Below are 20,121 nucleotides of genomic sequence, written 5' to 3' on the forward strand. Positions count from 1 at the left end.
AATCTGCTTCCAAGCCTAGTGGCAGCTCTACCCAGCATATACCTTGAGGAGCTTGACTGTCAATTCCGCTAGGTTTAGGGAGTACCTCTTCATGTGACTTCTTACTGCTCCACAGTCCACAAAACTAAGCTCATTCCCAAAGATTTTCAGACTGAGACCACACTGCAGGTCCCTCCTCTTCCCCCACCTCTGAGTCACCTAAGCAAGTAAGAAATCAAAAAGTTAGAACTGGTAGGCACTGTAGAGATCATGTCATCCAACTCCCTTACTTCATATTATTTTACTTCATTTTATTTTCATAGAATCAAACGATCATAGATACATAGTTGTAAGAGACCTTAAATTTCATTGAGCTGACTCCTCTATTTTATTTTTAGATAACGCCTGTGACTTCATTGGTATAAGGAAACTCTCAGTGAAGAAGTCTCCTTCTCCAATGCAAACCAGGACCTCCTCAGGCTCAGATAGTTGCCAAGAGTGATATGTCACTCCAGCGATGGCACATAATGTCAGAGGCAAGATTTGAACCTAGAAATTCCTGACTTCAAGGTGGGCTGGCTACCCATTATGTCCTACCTCTTCCTCAACCCCTTCATTTTATGAAGGTAAACCAAGGCCCTGAGATGGGAAATCTTATTCAAAGTCATACAAGTAGATAGAAGAGGAACCAGGATTTAAATCCAGGTCCTCCAATTCCAAACCCACAATTGCACATTGTTTCCTCCCAAGTTTTATGCTCAAATGAGGTTTCATGAGAGGTTTAGGGTTGGCAGGTGATGAAATGATCATAGATTTAAGAGCTACAAAGGACTCTAGAAGCCATCCAGTCCACCCCCTCCTTTTACAGATGAGTTAGCGGAGACTCACACAGGTTAAGTGGCTTGACCAGGGTCATCCAGCTAGGAAATAGCTAAGGGACTATTTGAACCTAGACCTTCCTGACTCTTAGTTCAGTATACTACCCCAGAGAAAGAGAGCTGGATATGGGGGAAAGGGGGAAAGATGTAATGATTGAGGATAGAGGGAATCTAGATTAACCTTGGGGTAAGATTAGGGGCATAGCATGATCCCAAGCATTGTTCATATAAAAAGGGCAGGCACAGATTTTCCCTAGAGATTTGTTTTCTGTAAGTGGGAGAAAGTACACTATCTCACTGATATCTGAATGGCTCTGCCTGCTCTGGTCACTTCAAATGGAGTCATTATTTTCAAAAACTTGTTTCAGAGGTCCTGAAGGAAAGGTGTGTGCTGTATGTGTATGGATGAGAGAATGGTGTGGGTTTATAAATTCCCTTACCTTCTCCTGGAGTTCTTTCAGCTTACTGTGCCCCCAACTTGGGCACCCTGCCCTAACCAATCCTGATTTCTTATTGAATTCGTCTTCCAGTTCGGTGTCCGTATCTGGTTTGCTCTCACTTTTCTCATCACCATCCCAGAATGCTGCCATCACCGGCTGCCTACCAAACAGCCTGTAAGCCAGCTTTTCAGCATTTTCTAACCGGAGCCCAAGCTGAGAAAAGAAGCACATTCAGAAGAGGCAAAGAGGATTTTGCAGAATTGGAATAGAAACAATCTTGGAAAGCTGATGGGAAAGCTGCCATCATAACCTCCTGGTTCCATCAGGAGTCTGGAGAAAGGGGACAGATTTGGAAAGTATCCCAAGTCCAATGTGGAAGGAGACCTACCAACTTCAGGGGACTGAGTCAATTGAGATCTTCTCCTAGAACCATTGCACGGATGCTGCTAAGCATGTGTATTTATTTGACAAGCATTTATTAAGCACCTTCTATATGCCAAGTACTATGCTAGACCCTAGTGAGGCATAAAAAGAATGAAATAAAGTAAAAATAAATGAATGAATACATAAATAATTAAAGCAGTTCTTCCATGCCAAGAGCCCATAATAAATAAAACATTCATATAAAGTCCTTTCAATGGGCAAATGAATGTCATTAGCAAGTGAAGGAATTAACATAGGCTGCTGGTAAGGAACAAAACTTGAGCTGAACCCTAGGGAGCCTAAAATACACAAGTGAGGAGAGAGTAAATCCTCACAATCACAGAGTTGTAGTTGGAAAGGATCTTTAGATATGCAATTTTACATGCACAATTGATATAATATTGTTTGCCCTCTCAGTGGGAAAAGGAGCAGGGAGGAGGGAAAGAATATGGAACTCAAAAAAATTTTCAATGAATGTTTAAAATAAATAATACTTTAAAAAAAGAATGTAAGGAGGGATCCTTAGTATCTTTCTGCTGTGCCGGGTCTCCTCAGTGAGAACTTCCTAGATGTCTGTCCTGCTTTCCCCAGGAGATATTAAGAACAATGAAACAAGTACTGGTCTTACCTCCAGAATATTGGCAGCACGGCCCATGATGTGAGTGGTCAGGTTGGCCATAATGGAGCGGGGGACGAAGGAGGCTGGGGAGAATAGCAGAGTGGCCTCGAGGTTGGCACCCATACTGCTGGAGGCTGGAAGAGAAGAGATCAGGGTCATAGTTCACATCTCCCTTCTACAACAAAGCAGTCAACTTTGAAACTGGGTTTAATGGAATAATGACAGTCAGCCTTTCCATAAGTCCTGACAGTGAGAAGAGGAAGGTCTTTATTTCAGCCCTCTCTGCTTCTATCCTAGAGTAGAAAACAGATATCTAAGGAGATCATAGAGATAAAGGTTAGAGAACTAATAAAGGGAAAAGAAGGAAATGCAAGTCATTAATTTAATGCCTGTAGTATGTTAGCTGAGCTAATAGGGCACATAGTGTGGCTAATCAAAAAATACTAATAATCCCCAATTCCAACAAAAGGTCCCTGGTTCAAATGCAAGTGTGAGTTGTAGTACGGTATAGTGCGAAGAGAATTGCCTTGAAATCAGGAAGACCTAGTTCAAGTTGGCAGCATGATGAGGACAGATCATTTAACCTCTCAATGCTTCAAGAAAACTAAAAACGGGTGTTGATCTGTATTAACAGAGGGAGTTTTCTACTGGGAATACCCTACACTAATAAAATCCCAGGTCTGACCCAAAAGTAAAATGATTCCAAGAAGAAATGTTTCACAGAACCCGGTTCTTATGTTAGCCAATCTCATGAATGCATTCATTCCAAAAATGTTTATTGAGTACCCTCTAAACAAGTGCCTATATTAGGTGCTAAGGAAGATGCAGAGATAAATAAAATCTGGTACCTTCCCTTGTGAAATTTGCAGTCTACTAAGAGACACAAGATATAAACAAATAACTACCAGAAAAAATAGAATATGGTAAGTACATTCAAGAGACATGGAGGAGAGAGAAATGACTGGGTAGAAGAATTATCATTTATGTTGAACCTTGAAGGAGAAATAAAATTTCAACAGGCAGAAACTGATGAAAGATTCCAAGTATGAGCAAACTCAGCAAAGGGTGGAACGTATTCAGGAGACAATGAATAATAGTTCTATTTGGCTGAAGTGTACAGTCTGTAAGAGAGCAATATGAGATAAAGCTTAGGAAAAGGTGGTTGGGGCCAAGTTGTAAGGTTCCAAAATGGCAGGCTTCCATCAAACCTCTTCCAAGAATTGTTAACAAGGGGTAAAATGGTGATCTGATTGGGTTTGATCATACCTGAACGAAAGGTGATATCTGAATAGGAGGAATGTTTCCAAGTCTCAACTTCGAATTCTTGGCTGAGGATGTCATCAGGGAGGGAGTCCCGAAGGGAACGTTTGAGAGGGTCATCAGTCTCCAGCAGCTGAGAGAGATGGCTCCAGACAAAGGCTCCCACTAGAACCAGGAAGAGGCAGAATGAGGAACAGGATAATCCATGAGAAAGAGAGCAACATACTTACAAAGTCAAGTCTGGGCATCAGATATTGGGAAGAACATTGAGAAACTGGAGGTCATCCAGAGGATGGCAAAGCAAGATTGCCAGTATCCTTGAGATTGTGCCATATAATGATCAGGTGAAAGAACAAGGAATGTTTAGTCTGAAGAAGAAAAGCCTTAAAGGTGACAGGAGAAATATTTTAAGTTTTAGAAGAGCTCACATGTGCAACAAGAACTTGGCAGAAGCAGAAGTAATAAGTAGAAGTGGCAAAAAAAAACAAAGTTAGGCTCCATGTAAGGAAAAACATTTTAATAATTTGACTTGTCAAACAGTGGAATGGCCAGCCTTGGGAAATAGTGGGTTCCCTCTCGCTAGCTGTCATCAAAGCAAGGACTCCATGATGGACTGGTGAGATGCATTCAAATGTATTAGGAACATTGGAAAAATTCTTATTCACGGATGGGTGGAACTAAATAGCCTCTGAAATCCTTTTCAGCTCTGAAATTCTATGATTCTGATGAGAGATACCAAGCATCTCAGTACTCCCACTCCGGAAAAAAAAAAAGACTATATATCTCTACATGCCAGTGCTTCCCCAGTGACTTGTTTCCAAAGCCTGTGACCTTATCTGGGAAAATGAATGCCAAAGGACCTTTCTGAAACTTGGAAATTTACTTCATAATTAAGATTTTTGACACTGTTTTGTGTCAGTCCAGCCTTAGGGTAAAGAGACTCATGATCTCCAAAACATTTTATGGGAGAAGGATTCTCTTAGTTTGGGGGCTTGGGGGGAAATGTAGGAATCTGGCTATTGTGAGACTCAAATGAGATAATTTAGGATAAGAGTTAGAGTTGGAAGTGACCTCCAAGATCATCTAGGCTAATCCTCTAGATGACGTAGATGAGGAACCAAGGCCCAGAGAGATTATGCTATAAATGATTAGGGGAAAAAACCAAAACTATAAAGTACTGTACAAGTATAGGCAGAAAGTCAGGATACCAGTGATCTAGACTTAAAATCTGTGATCAAGGACAAGTCCCAACATCTCAGATTTTAATTTCCTCACCTATAAAAATGGGAGCTAAACTGTATGCTATATGTTCTCTCACAGTCTTTCTACCTGAAAGTCTATTACTTTTTCTTATGATTCTTACTTAAAATTATTATTACTTCAGTATCCATTTCCATTCACCAAGCACAGTCTACTCTATGGTCTTCATAGGTCTGGACAACCAGAGTCTGGGATGCCATTTTACATTCTAGAAATGCTGTTTTTCCAGTCTAGAACAGACTGGTTCTTCCCTCAAGCCCTGTGGAGTAGAACCAGTTACTGCCACTGACCTTGGGTAGACTTCTCTGCTGCCTGAGTTTCACGCACCAAGGCAAAAGCTTCCTCACTGGGGCATTTCATAAAGAAGTAGTAGGCAGTCATGCGGATCTCAGCATCTTCTTCTGTGGCTTGGTACAACTGGGCAAGCCCAGAGCGCTGACAAGCAAATGGTAAGGAACCAACACAATTTAGATTAATAGTAATGATATGAATGTTTCACATTTGTGGAGCACTCAGCAGTTTATAAATTCAATTCAGCAAACACATTTTAAGGCCCAAGATCAAACAGCTAGGAGCCAAAACTCATACCTGAACCTGGGGCTTACAGCTCAATGAGAACTGCTTCCCCCCTCTACAATACAGGTGCCAACAAGCCACAGCAACCATAAAAGAAGCTCACATTCACAGAGCAAGGGATCCTCCGAAAGGCCTGGATTGCAGCCAGTCGAATTTCAGGGGCATTGCTTTTCAAGGCTGCACAGGAGCTTAGGATGGGAGCGAGAGGGGCTGCTGCCAACCCTGCATTGCCAATGGCCTTCAACATGAGCTGGAGCTGAAACAAAATGGACAAGTGTGTTAGAGCATGGATCAGCCCCTGCCTGTTCCACAGAGTCATAACTAAGATGGAGTCACTGGACTTTTCCCTAGGATGGGAGTACTTCCTTCTCAAAGCAATCCTCCAACCAGGGAAGGGCAGGAGAAGGAGATGTCGGATCCTGGCAAGTTGGTCACAAGATAAGGAGGAGGCAGGGATGAAATCTGCTAAAGACATGCTCTTCTTCCAGACCAGATGCAGTATAAGGGTTGTGAAGTACCCAAATATTCAGTGGAGATGAGTTCCCCTGGACCACTTTTCACCCAAGAAAGGGAGCCCTAGTTTCTCTGGAGGAGGGAATATGTTCTCCAAATGCCATTTCACTCATGGAGAGGGGTACTGAAAGGACAAATGGCAGGCTAAGAAGAGGCCCTTCAAACCATTTTCTGCCCAAGGAAAGAGAATTTTGAAGGACCAGGCCTTCAGAGGACAAGGATTGAACTTCTCTGGGGCAGAGGGCATCCCCATCCACACTCTATTCTGTCCAAGGAGAAGGCTAGCACAGCCCCAGCACAAGCTACAAGCTAAGACGTGTTCCCAACTCCTCAGAACACTTTCTGACAGTTTGCCCACCACTCTGGTCATTGCCCTATTTTCTTACTTCCCCAGCCATTGTTATGTTAATCTTTCCCATCATACCTTGGTGTCAGTCCCTCCAGGTTCCAGAGCTCCTTACCCGGCCACTGTCTTTGGACCCTTGAGAGCCACAGTTCTCTCCTAAGGCTTCTTTAAGGATGTTCATTAATGAACTCACTCCTAGGAGGTGCTCACAGGTCCCACCTGCCATGCAGAGGCTGTGCACCAGGGCAGAGACGCTGAGGAAGGCACTCGAACTTACTGCTGGGGACTGCAGCAAAGGCTGGAAACAGAAACAGACTCCAACATCAGAACCCTGCTCCTCATACACAAGCACACAAAGACACAGATTTCAGACCAAAGTCAGGTAGGCTTCACAAGGCGTCAAGTGAAAAATAGTCAGGGGAATAGCCTGCCTACTATCTCTGCTCTGCTTGATGGGGCTTTTCTTTCCTGCCCTGAGGGAGAGCAATGAAGATGAAATTCTCTTCACATTATAGGATAGAGAGAGAGAGAGAGATTGTGTATACGTATTTATATAATTAATATGATATATTTATATATAAATTTTATATGTGACAGTGTATTAAATGATACGTACATAGTGTTCATATATGTAAAATACATATGACACATTATATCTCAGATATCTTTTAATATACATTATATTTTGTATAACAGTTTTTATTCTATATTTTTACATTTTAATATATCATACATTAAAGTATATAATGCATATGTATAAAACAATTTGCAAATGTTTAAAAAACCTTTCACTTTGCAAACCTTACAGTGCTATATGAATGTTACCTATTTTATTATCAGTAGTAGTAGCAATAGTAGTAGTAGTAGTAGTACTTCTGTCATTAATTTATCCATTCAACAAACTTTTGTTAAGCACCAACTGTGTTCCAGTTGGGATGTTAGGGATAAAAGAAAAGAAAACAACATTCCCTGCACTCAAGGAACATATAGTCTATTTGGGAAAACAACACATACCTAGAAAATGAATTCTAACATCTATACAACGTCATTTCCAGGGATAGGCACTAGCAGCTGGGTGTAGGAGAGAGGGAGTGGTCAGGATAGGCATCCTATAGGAGGAGATGGTTGAGCTGAGCTTGAAAGGAAAACAAGGAATTCTAAGGGGCAAAACAGAAGGAAGAAAGGCCTTCCAAGCTTGCTATGCAAAGCTATAGAGTCAGATGATGCAATGTCCGTGTACTAGGAACAGTAAGCAAGAATTTAGACTGGAACATAGAGTGTGTAATAGAAGATAATGGATAGTAAACCTGGAAAAAGAGGCTGGAGACAGATTGTGAAGTGTTTTAAAGCCAAGCAGAGGAGGTGGTACATCATCTTAGAAGAGGGAGCCATTGAAGCTTCTTGAGTGACGTGGTCAGAACTGTGCTTTGGGCATATCAATTTGGCACTTGTTTGTAAATCAGATTGGAGAGGGAAGAGACTAGAGGCTGGGAGTCCACAGTCCAGGGGAGGGGTAATGAGGGACCAAGCTAAGGTGGCAGTTCCTATACTTACCATAATCTACTTTGCATGACATATTTCTTGGCCGTATAGTGGAGTGAATTGAGTACTGACTCAGGGAAGCCAGGATTCAAATTCCACCCCAGACTTACACTAGCCATTTGACCATGAGCAAAAAATTTAACCTGTTCCAGAATCAGTTTTCTTAGCTTAAAATGGGAATAATCATACTCATAGGAGACAGGGTAATTCTGAGCACTCACTAAAGGAACCTATGTAAAGCACTTTGCATATCTCAGAGTGCTGTATAAGCAGCAGCTAGGTGGTACAGTGAACAGAGCACTGAAGACCTAAGTTCAAATCCATCCACTTATTTGATGTATGATCCTGGACAAGTTACTTAGCCCTTTTGCCTCTGTTTCCTTGATTGTAAAATGGGGATAATAATAGCACCTAACTCCCAGGGTGACTGAGAGGATAAAATGAGATGGTATTTCTACCTTAAGGCATTCTATAAATGCCAGATACTGTTATACGCTTTACAAATCCTTTCTTCTCCAGATTAAGCAATGCCAATTCCTTCACCAATCTCCGTGCAGTACTGTTTCGATTTCTCCCACCCCTTTCCCATCACCCCAATCATTGTGGTTGATTATCTTCCTCTGGACTTCCTCCAGTGTGAGTGTGTCCTTCCTAAAATGTAGTACCCAGAATGGAACACAATATTCCAAATACGATGTGGGACTTTCACCATTTCCCTGATTCTGGGAATTCCCTGGGCATTTTTGGTGCTTTTTGATTGTTTTCAGTTGTGTCTGACTCTTCATGACCAAATTTTGGGTTTACTTGGCAAAGATACTGGAATAGTTTGCCATTTCCTTCTCCAGGTTATTTTTTTTACAGATGAAAAAACTTTAATTTGTTGTTGTTGTAAAGTTGTGTCCAGCTCTTCTTGACTCTTTTTGGACTTTTCTTGGCCATGTACTGGAGTGGTTTGCTATTTCCTTCTCCAGTTCATTTTGCAGATGAGAAAACTGAGGCAAACAGGGTTAAGTGATTTGCTCAGGGTACTACAGCTAGCAAGTGTCTTAAGACTAGATTTGAACTCAGAAAGAGGAGTATTCCTGACTCCAGACCTGGTACTCTATCCACTGTGCCATCTAGCTTCCCCAATTCTGGGCACTAGTCCCCTCTTAATATTGTCAGATTTTTGGTTGCCATGTTGCACTGACATTCCATGCAGATTTTCAGAAATGATACTGAAAACTTCCTATTATAGGGGAACACAGCATGGCCTTCTTTCATTCACTTTGAGAGTGTCTCATAGACCACTGGCAGTGCAATTTAGTGATTATATTATTGGACTTGGAGTCAGAAATACTTAGATTTGAATTCTGCTGCAGATGCTTATTTACCTGTTTGACTCTATCTGTTTTCTCATCTGTAAAATGAGGGGGTTGGACTCAATGACCTCTAAATCTATGATCCTATGACTAAAAGGTAGAGGAGTTCTATGCAACCTGATGTGAAATGATTAAAATGCAAATTATATGCAAATACATGGAGAAATTGGTGCTATGAATTGGGGGATCAGCAATACTCAATTTTTTTTAGCCTATGACCCCAGGAATGTACAATTCCCTTCATGCACAGACTTCAAAAAATCAAAACAAAATTAGGAAATGCTAAGGGAGTGGGATATCTTTAAATAGGAAGATCTTTCCCATTCATTAATAGGCCCATGTGATCTGCTTACATCACATGGAGGTCTAAGTCACATGTGGCTTGCTGAACAGGTGGAACAGGAAGGGTAGAGCAGAGTTAGGAGGAAGTGAGAGCCATTGGGGCAAGGGAAAGAGAGGACATGCTCAAGCAGACAGTTAGGCTCCAGAGCCTTTGTTTGGGGTGTGGGGGGTTGGCTTGGGAATAGCTTTGTCCCCTGCAGTGATAACGTGTAATGACTTCTTGGCTACTATGATAGATCTGACTTTCTGGTTTAGGGAGCTGGCTTTCCGATGTCTGAATAAATGTTTTTTTTCTGCCTTCTATATGGAGAGTCAGTTATACTTTGGGATTGAGAACTATGCTGGCATATTTGTAGTCACCACCAATGCTGTGAATATTGCCTTGGTGATACAGGAGTCATTCTGTCCTTTCATCATTACAGTCATCATCCAATCTCTGAATGATTGTAGCTTTACACACAACACACACACACACACACACACACACACACAAATGAATGCACATTTTTATTTTCTAAATTGACATAAAATGGTCACTTATTCACCTCTCATGCCAGATATCAAATTTTCTGGATTCTCATCCTGACTCAGGTAAGCAGTCACAGCCCTAAAGTGACAAAATGTGAATGCTTCCTTTCCAATTCATATACCTAGCTTCCATCTGATTTATCTCAATTACTTGAACAAAAAACTTCATTTGAGAAGCTAATCCCACAAGATAGCTCCATATTGAATAATAATCCCCCTCAATTTTCTCTTTTATATTATAATTATAATAATTCTACACTTATTTTTTTCTTCTCTTAATGGATATTCCTTATGGTGAAGGAATTTCCCTTCCTAAACTCCCACTGGAAAACCTGCTTTCTTTGTCCTAGTAGGATGAGTTCCATACTATAATGTACTGAAGATGAGTTCTTTAGATAAACATCTGTATTCGAATCCTGGTTCTTCAAGAAGGTAAGCTTCTCAAGGGCAGTGGTGGTTTTCATTTTTGTATCTGTATCCTCAGGATTTAGCATTGTACTCGATATATAGGAAGAGTTTAGCAGGTACTTGTTGAATTAAACTGAGTTCTTAATTCAGTGTTATATGGCATTTTTAAGACTCACAAAGTGATTTCTCTATAACAATCTGGAAAAGTAAATAGGGACTATAAATTAATTAGTCAATGGGCTTTTATTAATCTCTTCTATGCTTCAGATACTGTGAGAGGACTAAAGATGGAAAGATAAAAATTAAAGACTCCTCAGCTTCAATAAGCTTATAACATTCTATCATATCATCTCAGAAAATATTTCCTGCTGCCCACAACTTTAGATATCCTCTCTTTACTCCCTATAATCCCTTGTTCCCCATTTTACTTGGCTAAAATAGCTGCTAATGGGTCCAGGCTCATGAGCTAGAGTTCAAAATATGCTTTGGGAACAGACACAGGATTAGAGGCAGTTCTCTGGAGTAATTAATCTTAACTATGTCCCTCAGAAGCCTGAACACATCCTGATGATGTAGCAGAGACAGAAAAATTTAAATTGGAGCTTCCTGTCCCCAGGTTTCCATTAGAACTCAACACCTCTCTAATACTCTGTCCAAGGTCCTGACCTCCAGTGAGACTCTTGAGGAGCCATGCAAACTTGAGGAAGAAGACATCTGGAGAGCGGGACAGATTGATGCTTTGGGAGTGGAGATGGAAACAAAGGCAGAAGGAGGTTATTGGAAGGAAAAGAAAAGGGGGTAAGCTTAGAAGTATACAATTAAATCATGAACAGGGAGGAAAATTGGACATCAAAATTATCAATTATGGCAACCTGCTGTCCAGTGTTTAGATATTGCTACACCCGTCTAGTATTCTGCCCTGTCAGGAATGTTCTCCACTCCTAAATTCCAGAGAAGTCTCCCATGCAAGTGACGAGGAAAGCCTTCTTCCCACACTCAGACCAAAGAGACAAGCCAGAGACCAGCCCCAATTCTATGGGTTCATCCTTCAAGATGTCACATTTAGCCAGGACAATGTCAGATCTTCTACAATCTTATCAAATGCTTACTGAAATCCACACATTATGAATCATTCAATAAGGTTCAAACTGATGTAGGTATGGCCTTATCCCAACTCCCAAATATGAATACATAGTTGTCAGGGCTGTGTAGCAGCAGGGATGGTGAGTCATTTCTGCAGAGGGAATTTAAAGATTTCATTCTGTTCTGGAGGACCTGGGTTCAAATCCCAGCTCTGCTATTTATTACTTGTGTGATATCACACAATATAATTTCTCTGGACCTCCTTTACTCATCTATAATATGAGAGGGTTGGTTGAGAAGCAGGATAGTAGAATGGATGGAGTAGTAGACGTAGAATTAGGAAAACCTGTGTTCCAATTCTGCTTCAGATATCTGTTAGCCATGTGACTTTGTATAAGTCATTAAACTTCTCTTGGCTTTAGTCCCCTCATCAAGGTCCTTTTACAGTTCTAAACCTATGATCCTATGGGAGCAGATCCTACTGCTTATATTTTTTTTAAAAAATAAGAGTAAACACAATAGCCAGATGAACTTAGGAGGTCTGGCTTTCAGATTGGTATCACAGGGATTCCTCTAGTCTGTCTTGTGTAGGTTGTCAGACTCATTTTTAGGGCCACTATGTACCTTCTTGAATAATCCATAGAGTTCCAGGGTCACATCTAGACAAAGGGGATGGAAGCTTACTCACCAACAGTAAAGGAATCATGCCAGTTGTGGGCTGAGGGACAAATGCCAAGGACCAGAGGAATGACTCTGCCTCATCATTTTCCACATCCCCAGATATGATAAGCTCCTTCATGAGGGCAACACAAGCCTCTGTTCCACAAGAGGGCAGGGCATCCACCAAGGGTTGCCTGAAATAGCCAAGAGCCAGTCAACAGTTATCATCAACATAAGCTATTCCCCCACCATGATATCTCCTTAAGAATCAGGGTGGTTTCAGGAAACAGGGGACCCTGGGAACATATCTAGATTTTGGCTATGCTTTTCTATCCAAACAGATGCTCATGAGAAGGCAACAAGGACTGAGAAAAAGTTTGTTTGCACATTAAGAAAACTATGAGTAAGTTGTTTACAATTAAACATTCAATTTTGTGAGCCTCTCCCTTCTGGGAACTATGAGATCCCATGATATTTCTAATGTTCTGTGTTGTCTGAGTCTAATGTGGAATAGTGAATAGAGTGGGCAGCTAGGTGATGCAGTGGATAAAAACCTGGGCTTGGACTCATCTTCCTGAGTTCCAATCTGGCCTCAGACAGTTAGCTATGTGATCCTGGGTAAATTAGCCTCAATTTTCTTATCTGTAAAAATGAGCTGGAGAAAGAAATGGAAAATCACTCCAGTATCTTTCTCAAGAGAACCCCAAATGGGGTCACAAAGAGTCAGATATGACTATAAAATGACTGAAAAACAAAACTAGTAGATAGAGTAGTGGCCTTAAGTCACAAAGACCTGAGTTCCAGTCCCCTCAGATATTAATTAGCTAAGCAACCATCGGTTATAAATATATAAAATGGGAGTCCATTCCAACTTTAAGTCTATGATCTTATGATCTGTGATTTCACTGGTATAAGGAAGATTCACCATATGGGATCTTCTGTAAATACAAATCATCTATACTTATAAACTAAGAATTGCCTGAGACATTGAGAAGTCCAGTGGCCTGTCCATAGCCACAGAGCTAGTATGTGTTAGAGGCAGGTCTTAAACTCAGGTCCTCTTGACTGCAAGACATACTCTTTGTACTCCACTTATACAGCCCATCAATTTTCAAAATACTTTCAGATACCTGAACTTATTTGATGTTCACAAGAATCCTTTGAGAATGGCAAGGGAGGCATTATTATTCCCATTTCTCAGATAAGGAAACTGAGGCTCATAGCAATAAAGTGATTTACTCAAGTTCATATAACTAGTAAGTGGCATAACTGGGGCTTGAACCCACCCAAATCTTATGATCCCAAGCCTAGTATTCTTTCAATCAAACTGCATCTACTTCAAGACACTGTGACCAGGCTTGGAGAGTTAGAAAACAAGCCTAGAAGCATAACCCTTGTTGAAATGTAGCTTTAGATAGTGGAAAATGAATGCAAAATTCTAGGATCTTGAGGTCACAGCATAGATGGGGATGAATCTCTCAGAAATCCCCTTTCTCCAAACACAAAAGGCAGCAGGACCTGAGGGTGAGCTTCTTAGACTCATTAGCACTGGCAAGTGTCAATCATGGGCCATTTTTCCAAGAAAGCAAGAGACAAACAGAGATGCTCCATTGTCAGCGATCAGAGGCAAAGCCTGAGACTTTGTGGGACTTTGGATAATGACAACAGCAAACACTGACATGACTGCATCCTGTTTGTATAGTCTTCCGAAGACCTTTGTCATTCATAGCACTAGAAGGACTTAGGTCTCTGAAATAAGAACTGTGGGAAGAGATGGAAAACTATCTGGAGGGGTTATATTCCTTGAAAAAATCAGATTAGATAAAAGCAGAGCAGTAGAGAAAAATGAATGTCCCAAGAGAGGCCACCAATGATCCACCATGGTACCCAATAGTACCCCCAAAAGGCTGCTATGACTGGAACTGGTATCATCTAAAGACCTCTAAGAAGGTAGAGGGACCAAGAGAAAGAAAGAACAAATTCTGAGCCTTGTTCTGTGTTAACCTTAGCCTGGTGGGCTTGGAAGGCAAGCCAGGTGGGGCCATCCAGTTCACCTATTCCCTCTTAATTTTCTTCCAGTGTTTGTGCTCTCTCTCCACCCATGGGTTCTACTTGCTGGCCAGAGAGTTCCTGTGTATACAGGTTCTGATGCTAGCAGAGTGACTCCCATGCCTAGGCATGTAGACATGTACCCTAACCCTGCTATCGCATTCCCCGCCTTCCTGAGTCCTTTCCCCAGGAATGGTACCCAAGATGTATTTGAATGCTAATTCCACCTCTGAGCAAGAGGGTCCTCTTCTGTGGGAAGGAACAATACCAGCCTTTATGTAGGTTGGCCCTTTGGATCTCTATTCTGAGACAGGACAGTGCTGGGGTCCGTGGGAAACTCAGGGTTGCCCTGCCTGGCTTGCCTTCCTGGCAAACTTCCCAAGACCCACACCAAAGTCTGAAGAGTGAGTCTCAGGTCAGTGTCACTCAGAGTAGACAAGCCGAGAGACAGATGGCGAGATGTTATTATCTATCCCTGTGGCATCCAAGTCACACATGAGGATGGGGCAGTTCCCAAATCACCCGGAAGAATCTCAAAGCCCAGACAAAATCATCCTGATCTTTCCCTACGTCCTTCACCCTGGGAAACAGCCTCTTACCAATTGTCTCTACACTTAAATGATGATCTTTGCCAGAGATCCATCAGAGCATCAGCAGACAAACCCCTCAGCTCAAACACCAGCTCCATGAAGAGTTCGGCAGTCTGGGAATAAAGTAGAAAAATGTGAGTCATCTGGAATGCTCACTTCATGTAAGGCTCCAAAATAGGGCAAGCCACCTCTCCCCACTTTCTGGACCTTGGTTTCCTCCTCTATAAAATGAGTCCTAGAAAGAAGGAAGGAAATAAAAACCCATCATGTACCAGACAATGTGCTAGGCAGTTTACAAATATTATCTCAGTTGATCTTCACAAAATACTGCCATTTTATTGTTGAAGAATATGTGGCAGACAGGGGTAAGTAATTTGCCCAGGGTCACACAGCTAGTGTCGAAGTCAAGATTATAATTCAGATCTGCCTAACTGCAGGCCCTGTGTCCAATTTATTCCCTATACCTCCTAGCTGCCCTAGGTCATTTTATTAATCCTCTGTTTCCAGTTAGAATCACAGATTAATTGTACTAAGGATCCAAAATAGGGCAAGTCATTTCCTCCAGATGGCACTACTCAGCTAGCTGGCATAGTAAATAGAGTTGGGCAATTGGAGTTTGATTCCTCCCTCAGACACTTAGTTGCTGTGACCCTGGGTAGGTTACTTAACCTGCCTACCTCAGTTCTCACATCTGTAAAATGAAAGAGTTGGACTTTACAGGGGCTTTCAGCTCTAAACTTTTGATCCTATGAATCTTCTAGGGTTTTACTTTGTCCTCTGTAAAATAGGACAGTTGGACTATCTGTTACCTAAGGTCCTTTCCAATTCCTAACACGATAATAATTAGATCAAGAGCCTCAGATAATTTCCCCCATTGCAAATTAAGCTTCAAAATAAGTCAGTCTCCTTCATTTTAACCTTACTTGGTTTCAATAAAAATCTGAAAACTACATCAACCATTATGAAAAAGTTTTATTTCTTACCCTTTGTCTGAAGTGTTTTGCCTATAGTCACTAACTGTATCTTCAAAATGCTTACAAAGAAATAGAATATCTAGAGAAGTAATCTCTGATCTCCAAAGGGAATTTAGGAAGCTTTCCTCATATCCTCCCATCCACAGTGTATACCTTTATTCCCCGATTTATCGCCTCAGCCATAGGTACAAACTAAATGGTCATCAGGGCTAAATAATATTTCACATTTTTATAACACTTTAAGGTTTACAAAGCTACCCTCTAAGATAGGTTATGAAAATACTGTATCCCTTTTACAGGTGAGAAAAGAGCATCAGAGAAAAATGACTTGCCAGGGATCACACAGCTGATAAATATTAGAAACCTGGACTTAAACCCAGACCCTTTCTGACTCCAGGTCTAATGATCTTTCCCCAATACCATGCTGCCTCCAAACTCCCTATTCCTGGGATGATTATCTGGGCCCCATGTGAGACCAATGTCATAACCTCCAGAAACACTGAGAGCTCCAAATGCCAGTATCCTATAACTCTGGTGTCCTAATGCTTTAGGTCTAGTTTCTGAGAATGAATCCCCTGTTGTAGGTACCTCCTATTGGCTAAGAAACTAGCGTCTCTCTGTGGCCCAGCCCAGCCCAGCCATTTTACTCACATTATGCTTTCTAGACAAGGCCTTGGGGTTGTCTTTTCACAGTTCCCCTCTGTGTCCCTGAACCTGAGGTTTGTCACTGGCCACTCCCAAAGGGCCTACATGTTTCTTCCTAGTGTCCTCTCCCCTTCCAGATCCCAGCTAGCTCCAATACTGGAGGTGCTAGGGGTTGGGGAACTTTATTGCATGAGTGGCATTTGCATGAAAGGTGCTCAGTTCTTGTGAGTGCTTGGCATTTTCTACAAGAATCCTTCATCTCAGACATGGCTCTCCATTTGCTGAGATTGCTGGGCAGAAAGCCAAGAGCTTGGGAAACTCAGGCATGTGTTTCCTGCTCACTGGTGATTTCCTTTCCATTAACATCTTTTAGTGTTTCCTGGGTTCTGAATAGATTTTTCCCTAAAAATAACTCAATTTTTCATATTCTGTTGTATGCCAAAAAATCTCTCACTCTCATTCCATATGCATTCCCACACAACATGCTGGGGCTTATGCTTTAAGGAAGCTAGGTGGTAAAGTACATAAAGAGATAGACTCGATTCACAAAGACTGGTTTAAATTCTCCTCTAGTCACTAACTAGCTGTGTAGCCCTGTGTAAGTCACTTCATCTCTCTTAACCTGGGTAGATTCACTTATGAAATTTTAATATTTGAATATTATATCATTACAAATGAAATTTAAAATTGGAATATTAAGAGCACCCTCCTAACAAGGCTGTTGCAAGGGTAAAATGAAGTAACATAGGTAAAACATTTTGCAAACTTTTAATGGCTATAGAAATGTTAGCTATCATCATCATCAATTAGTCTAAAACACCTAAGTGACTATTGCATGTCAAGCATTGGGTTAAGCACTGGGGATACAAAGAAAGGCCCTACTCTTAAGAAGATTACAGTCTAATGGGGAAGGGATAATACGAACAACAACAAATCACATATATACGAGATATATGTGTGTGTGCATGTACATACACACACACACACATATATATACAAAATATATACAAGATACACACACACATATACACAAGATACATATATATAGGATAATTTGGAAGTGATGGACAGAGGGAAGGCACTAGCATTAAGAGGGATCCAGAAAGTCTTCTTATACAAAGTGGGGCTTTGGCTGGGACTTGAAAGAAGCCAGAGAAGCCAGGAGGAGGAAATGAAGAGGGAGAGCATCCCAGGCATGGGGAAAAGCCAGGGAAAATGCTTGAAGTCTGGAGAGGGTAACTTGTGCAAGAAACAGCCAAGAGCAACTGGGAAATAAGACATACGGTCAATGAGCTATAGAAATCTATCTTGCCCTACAAGAAAGTAAGGGGGAAGGGATTAAGAGAGTGGGGTGATAGAAGGGAGGGCAGACTGGAGGAAGGGGTAATCAAAATGTATGACATCTCTGGTGGGGGGAGGGGAGAGATGGGGAGAAAATTTGCTGTTCAAAATCTTGTGGAAAAGAATGTTGAAAACTAAAAATAAATAATTTTTTAAAAAAGAAGAAATACCCAAGAGGCCACCATCACCAGATCAAGGAGCAAATGGGAGTAAGAAAGACCTGATTATGAAGGGCTCTGAATGTGAAACAGGATTTTGTATTTGATGCTAGAAGTGTTAGGAAACCCTTGAGATTTGTTGAGTAGGGTATGGGGAGGAGCAGTGTGTATGGTCAGGGTGACATTGTTAGAGGTATGCTTTAAGAACATCAGTTTGACAGCTAAGTAGAGAACGGAATGCAGTGGGGGAGAGATGGCTGCATGGAGACCAGCTAGCAAGTTCCCTGGCATGAGTCCCTTTCTGCTGAAGGAGTGTGTGACATTTTCCAAAGGATCATTTATTCCTCTTCCCTATACCAAAATTCCATGGATTATCAAGAGCTTTCTGGAAAGACCAATGCCTAATCTCAAACTATACCTCCTTTCTCAATGTCAAGCTTGTTTCTTTCCAAAAACTCATGATAGTTGGATCTAAAAAAAAAAAAAAAAAGCAAAAAAGCAAAAAAAAACTGGCATCTTTAGGCTATGAAGAATGAAATAGTTAATGTTTACTGAATGGAGTTGAATTTGTTAATGCTCAAATATTTCTCTCCAGCATTCCAAAGAAACAATTTCACTTCCCATCTCTCCTCTCCCCATGTTGCTTTACTTTGGTCCCACCTGCTTTCCCCCTCCTATTATTCCTCTCTCCACTTGCCTCACTCAGTCTACATTCTCAGAAGTTACACATCCATCTTGTGAAGTACCAGGCCAGAAAGATTCTTTCTTTTTTTAATACAAGTTTTGTTTTCTGATTAAAAAGACAAATCTTACCTCCCTCCCAGACAACTGTAAGGAATTTAAAGTCCAGAGACCAAAGGGACCGTATCCTAGGCAACCCTGTCAGCCTTCCCAAAACCCTCGAAAGGACAAGGTCATGACAGAAGCTTGTTACTGCTTGAGGTGGTTTCTGAAATGTCATTTTCAAATGTGCCCTGCTTCTCTCTGTCTCCCCAGCCCCACCCCCTCCTGTTCAACCTAGTTAGACCAGTCTTGTAGGGATCATTTCGTTTTGTTCTTTAGTCACTTTTCATTTGTATCTACTGAATTTCACTGCATAGTTGTTGCAGATTTTATGCCAAATTTTTACAAAAAAGTGTGTGATCATTATGTGAAGCTTTTTTTAATTGTGCTGGTATTACTTAAAAGTCACTTATTACTAAACTGTCTTTGGTGCAAGATTAGGATGCATGGAATACTCATGAATATACATTAAAATTAAAAACTGACAATGTACGTGCACTGAGAATTCTGGGCTCTCCGCTCACAACGCATGAAACATAAATGCATATGCCACTGGTGAATACACTGCTTTTTTGTTTACCTTTTAAGTAGTTTGACAAACATGTGATTATTACACCATGAAAGTTTATAAACCAATTTTTGGACTGAAAAGAAACAGGATGTGACAATTATGCAGTGAAATATGGTTAACTCTTTGTGACCCACCTTTAGGATTTTCTTGGCTAAGATATTAGAGTGGTTTATCATTTCCTTCTCCAGTTCATTTTACAGATGAGGAAATTAAGGTAAACAAGGTTAAGTGAGCCTGTGTGTTCTAGGGTTTGAGGGCAGATTTGAACTCATGGAGATGAGCCTTCTTAAATCCAAGCCCAGTGCTCTATACACAGAATCATCTAGCTGCCCTAGCAATCATTTACTTCCCTTTAAATGCACTGAGTCTCACAAAGAAAACAAAGTGACCTACCACTTGGCCATTTGCAGTTAACTGCCTCCACCTACTCTCAATCTAACTCTGGTACCAGAGGACCTACATGCAAATCCTACCTATAACACTATCTGTGTGACCTTGGGAAAGTCACTTTCCTCCTTTGAGCCTCAATTTTCCTCATCCATAAAATGAGAAGTTTGTGCAAGACAGCCTCTCAAGTCTCTTCCAACCCTAGGATCATAGATTTAGGGCTGGAAGGTATCTTATTGACCAGTGAGCCCAATCCCTTCATTTTACCAAGGAGGGAACTGAAATACAAAAGGTTAAAGGATTTGCCCAAGGTCACAAAGCTAGTAATTATCTGAAACTCAGGCTCATTGAGAGTAGATATCGTTTCAGTCCTTGTACGTGCAACTTCAGCACCTCAAACAGAGT

General features: G+C 41.2%; 1 protein-coding gene across 1 annotated transcript in view; it reads right to left on the minus strand.

Moving 5' to 3' along the window:
- LOC140504695 (uncharacterized) overlaps positions 1-20,121 on the minus strand; it is a 179,634-nt gene that overhangs the window by 131,344 nt on the left and 28,169 nt on the right. The window contains exons 9-17 of the mRNA XM_072610020.1: positions 14,867-14,970; positions 12,247-12,412; positions 6,410-6,592; positions 5,539-5,691; positions 5,150-5,294; positions 3,606-3,764; positions 2,349-2,473; positions 1,298-1,510; positions 43-198 (exon numbers count right to left, since the gene is read on the minus strand). Of these exons, the coding sequence (XP_072466121.1) occupies positions 43-198; positions 1,298-1,510; positions 2,349-2,473; positions 3,606-3,764; positions 5,150-5,294; positions 5,539-5,691; positions 6,410-6,592; positions 12,247-12,412; positions 14,867-14,970 (1,404 nt within the window). The remainder of the gene's footprint in view (positions 1-42; positions 199-1,297; positions 1,511-2,348; positions 2,474-3,605; positions 3,765-5,149; positions 5,295-5,538; positions 5,692-6,409; positions 6,593-12,246; positions 12,413-14,866; positions 14,971-20,121) is intronic.

The sequence above is a fragment of the Notamacropus eugenii genome, chromosome 1 (assembly GCF_028372415.1).
Source record: "Notamacropus eugenii isolate mMacEug1 chromosome 1, mMacEug1.pri_v2, whole genome shotgun sequence".
Classification (NCBI taxonomy): domain Eukaryota; kingdom Metazoa; phylum Chordata; class Mammalia; order Diprotodontia; family Macropodidae; genus Notamacropus; species Notamacropus eugenii.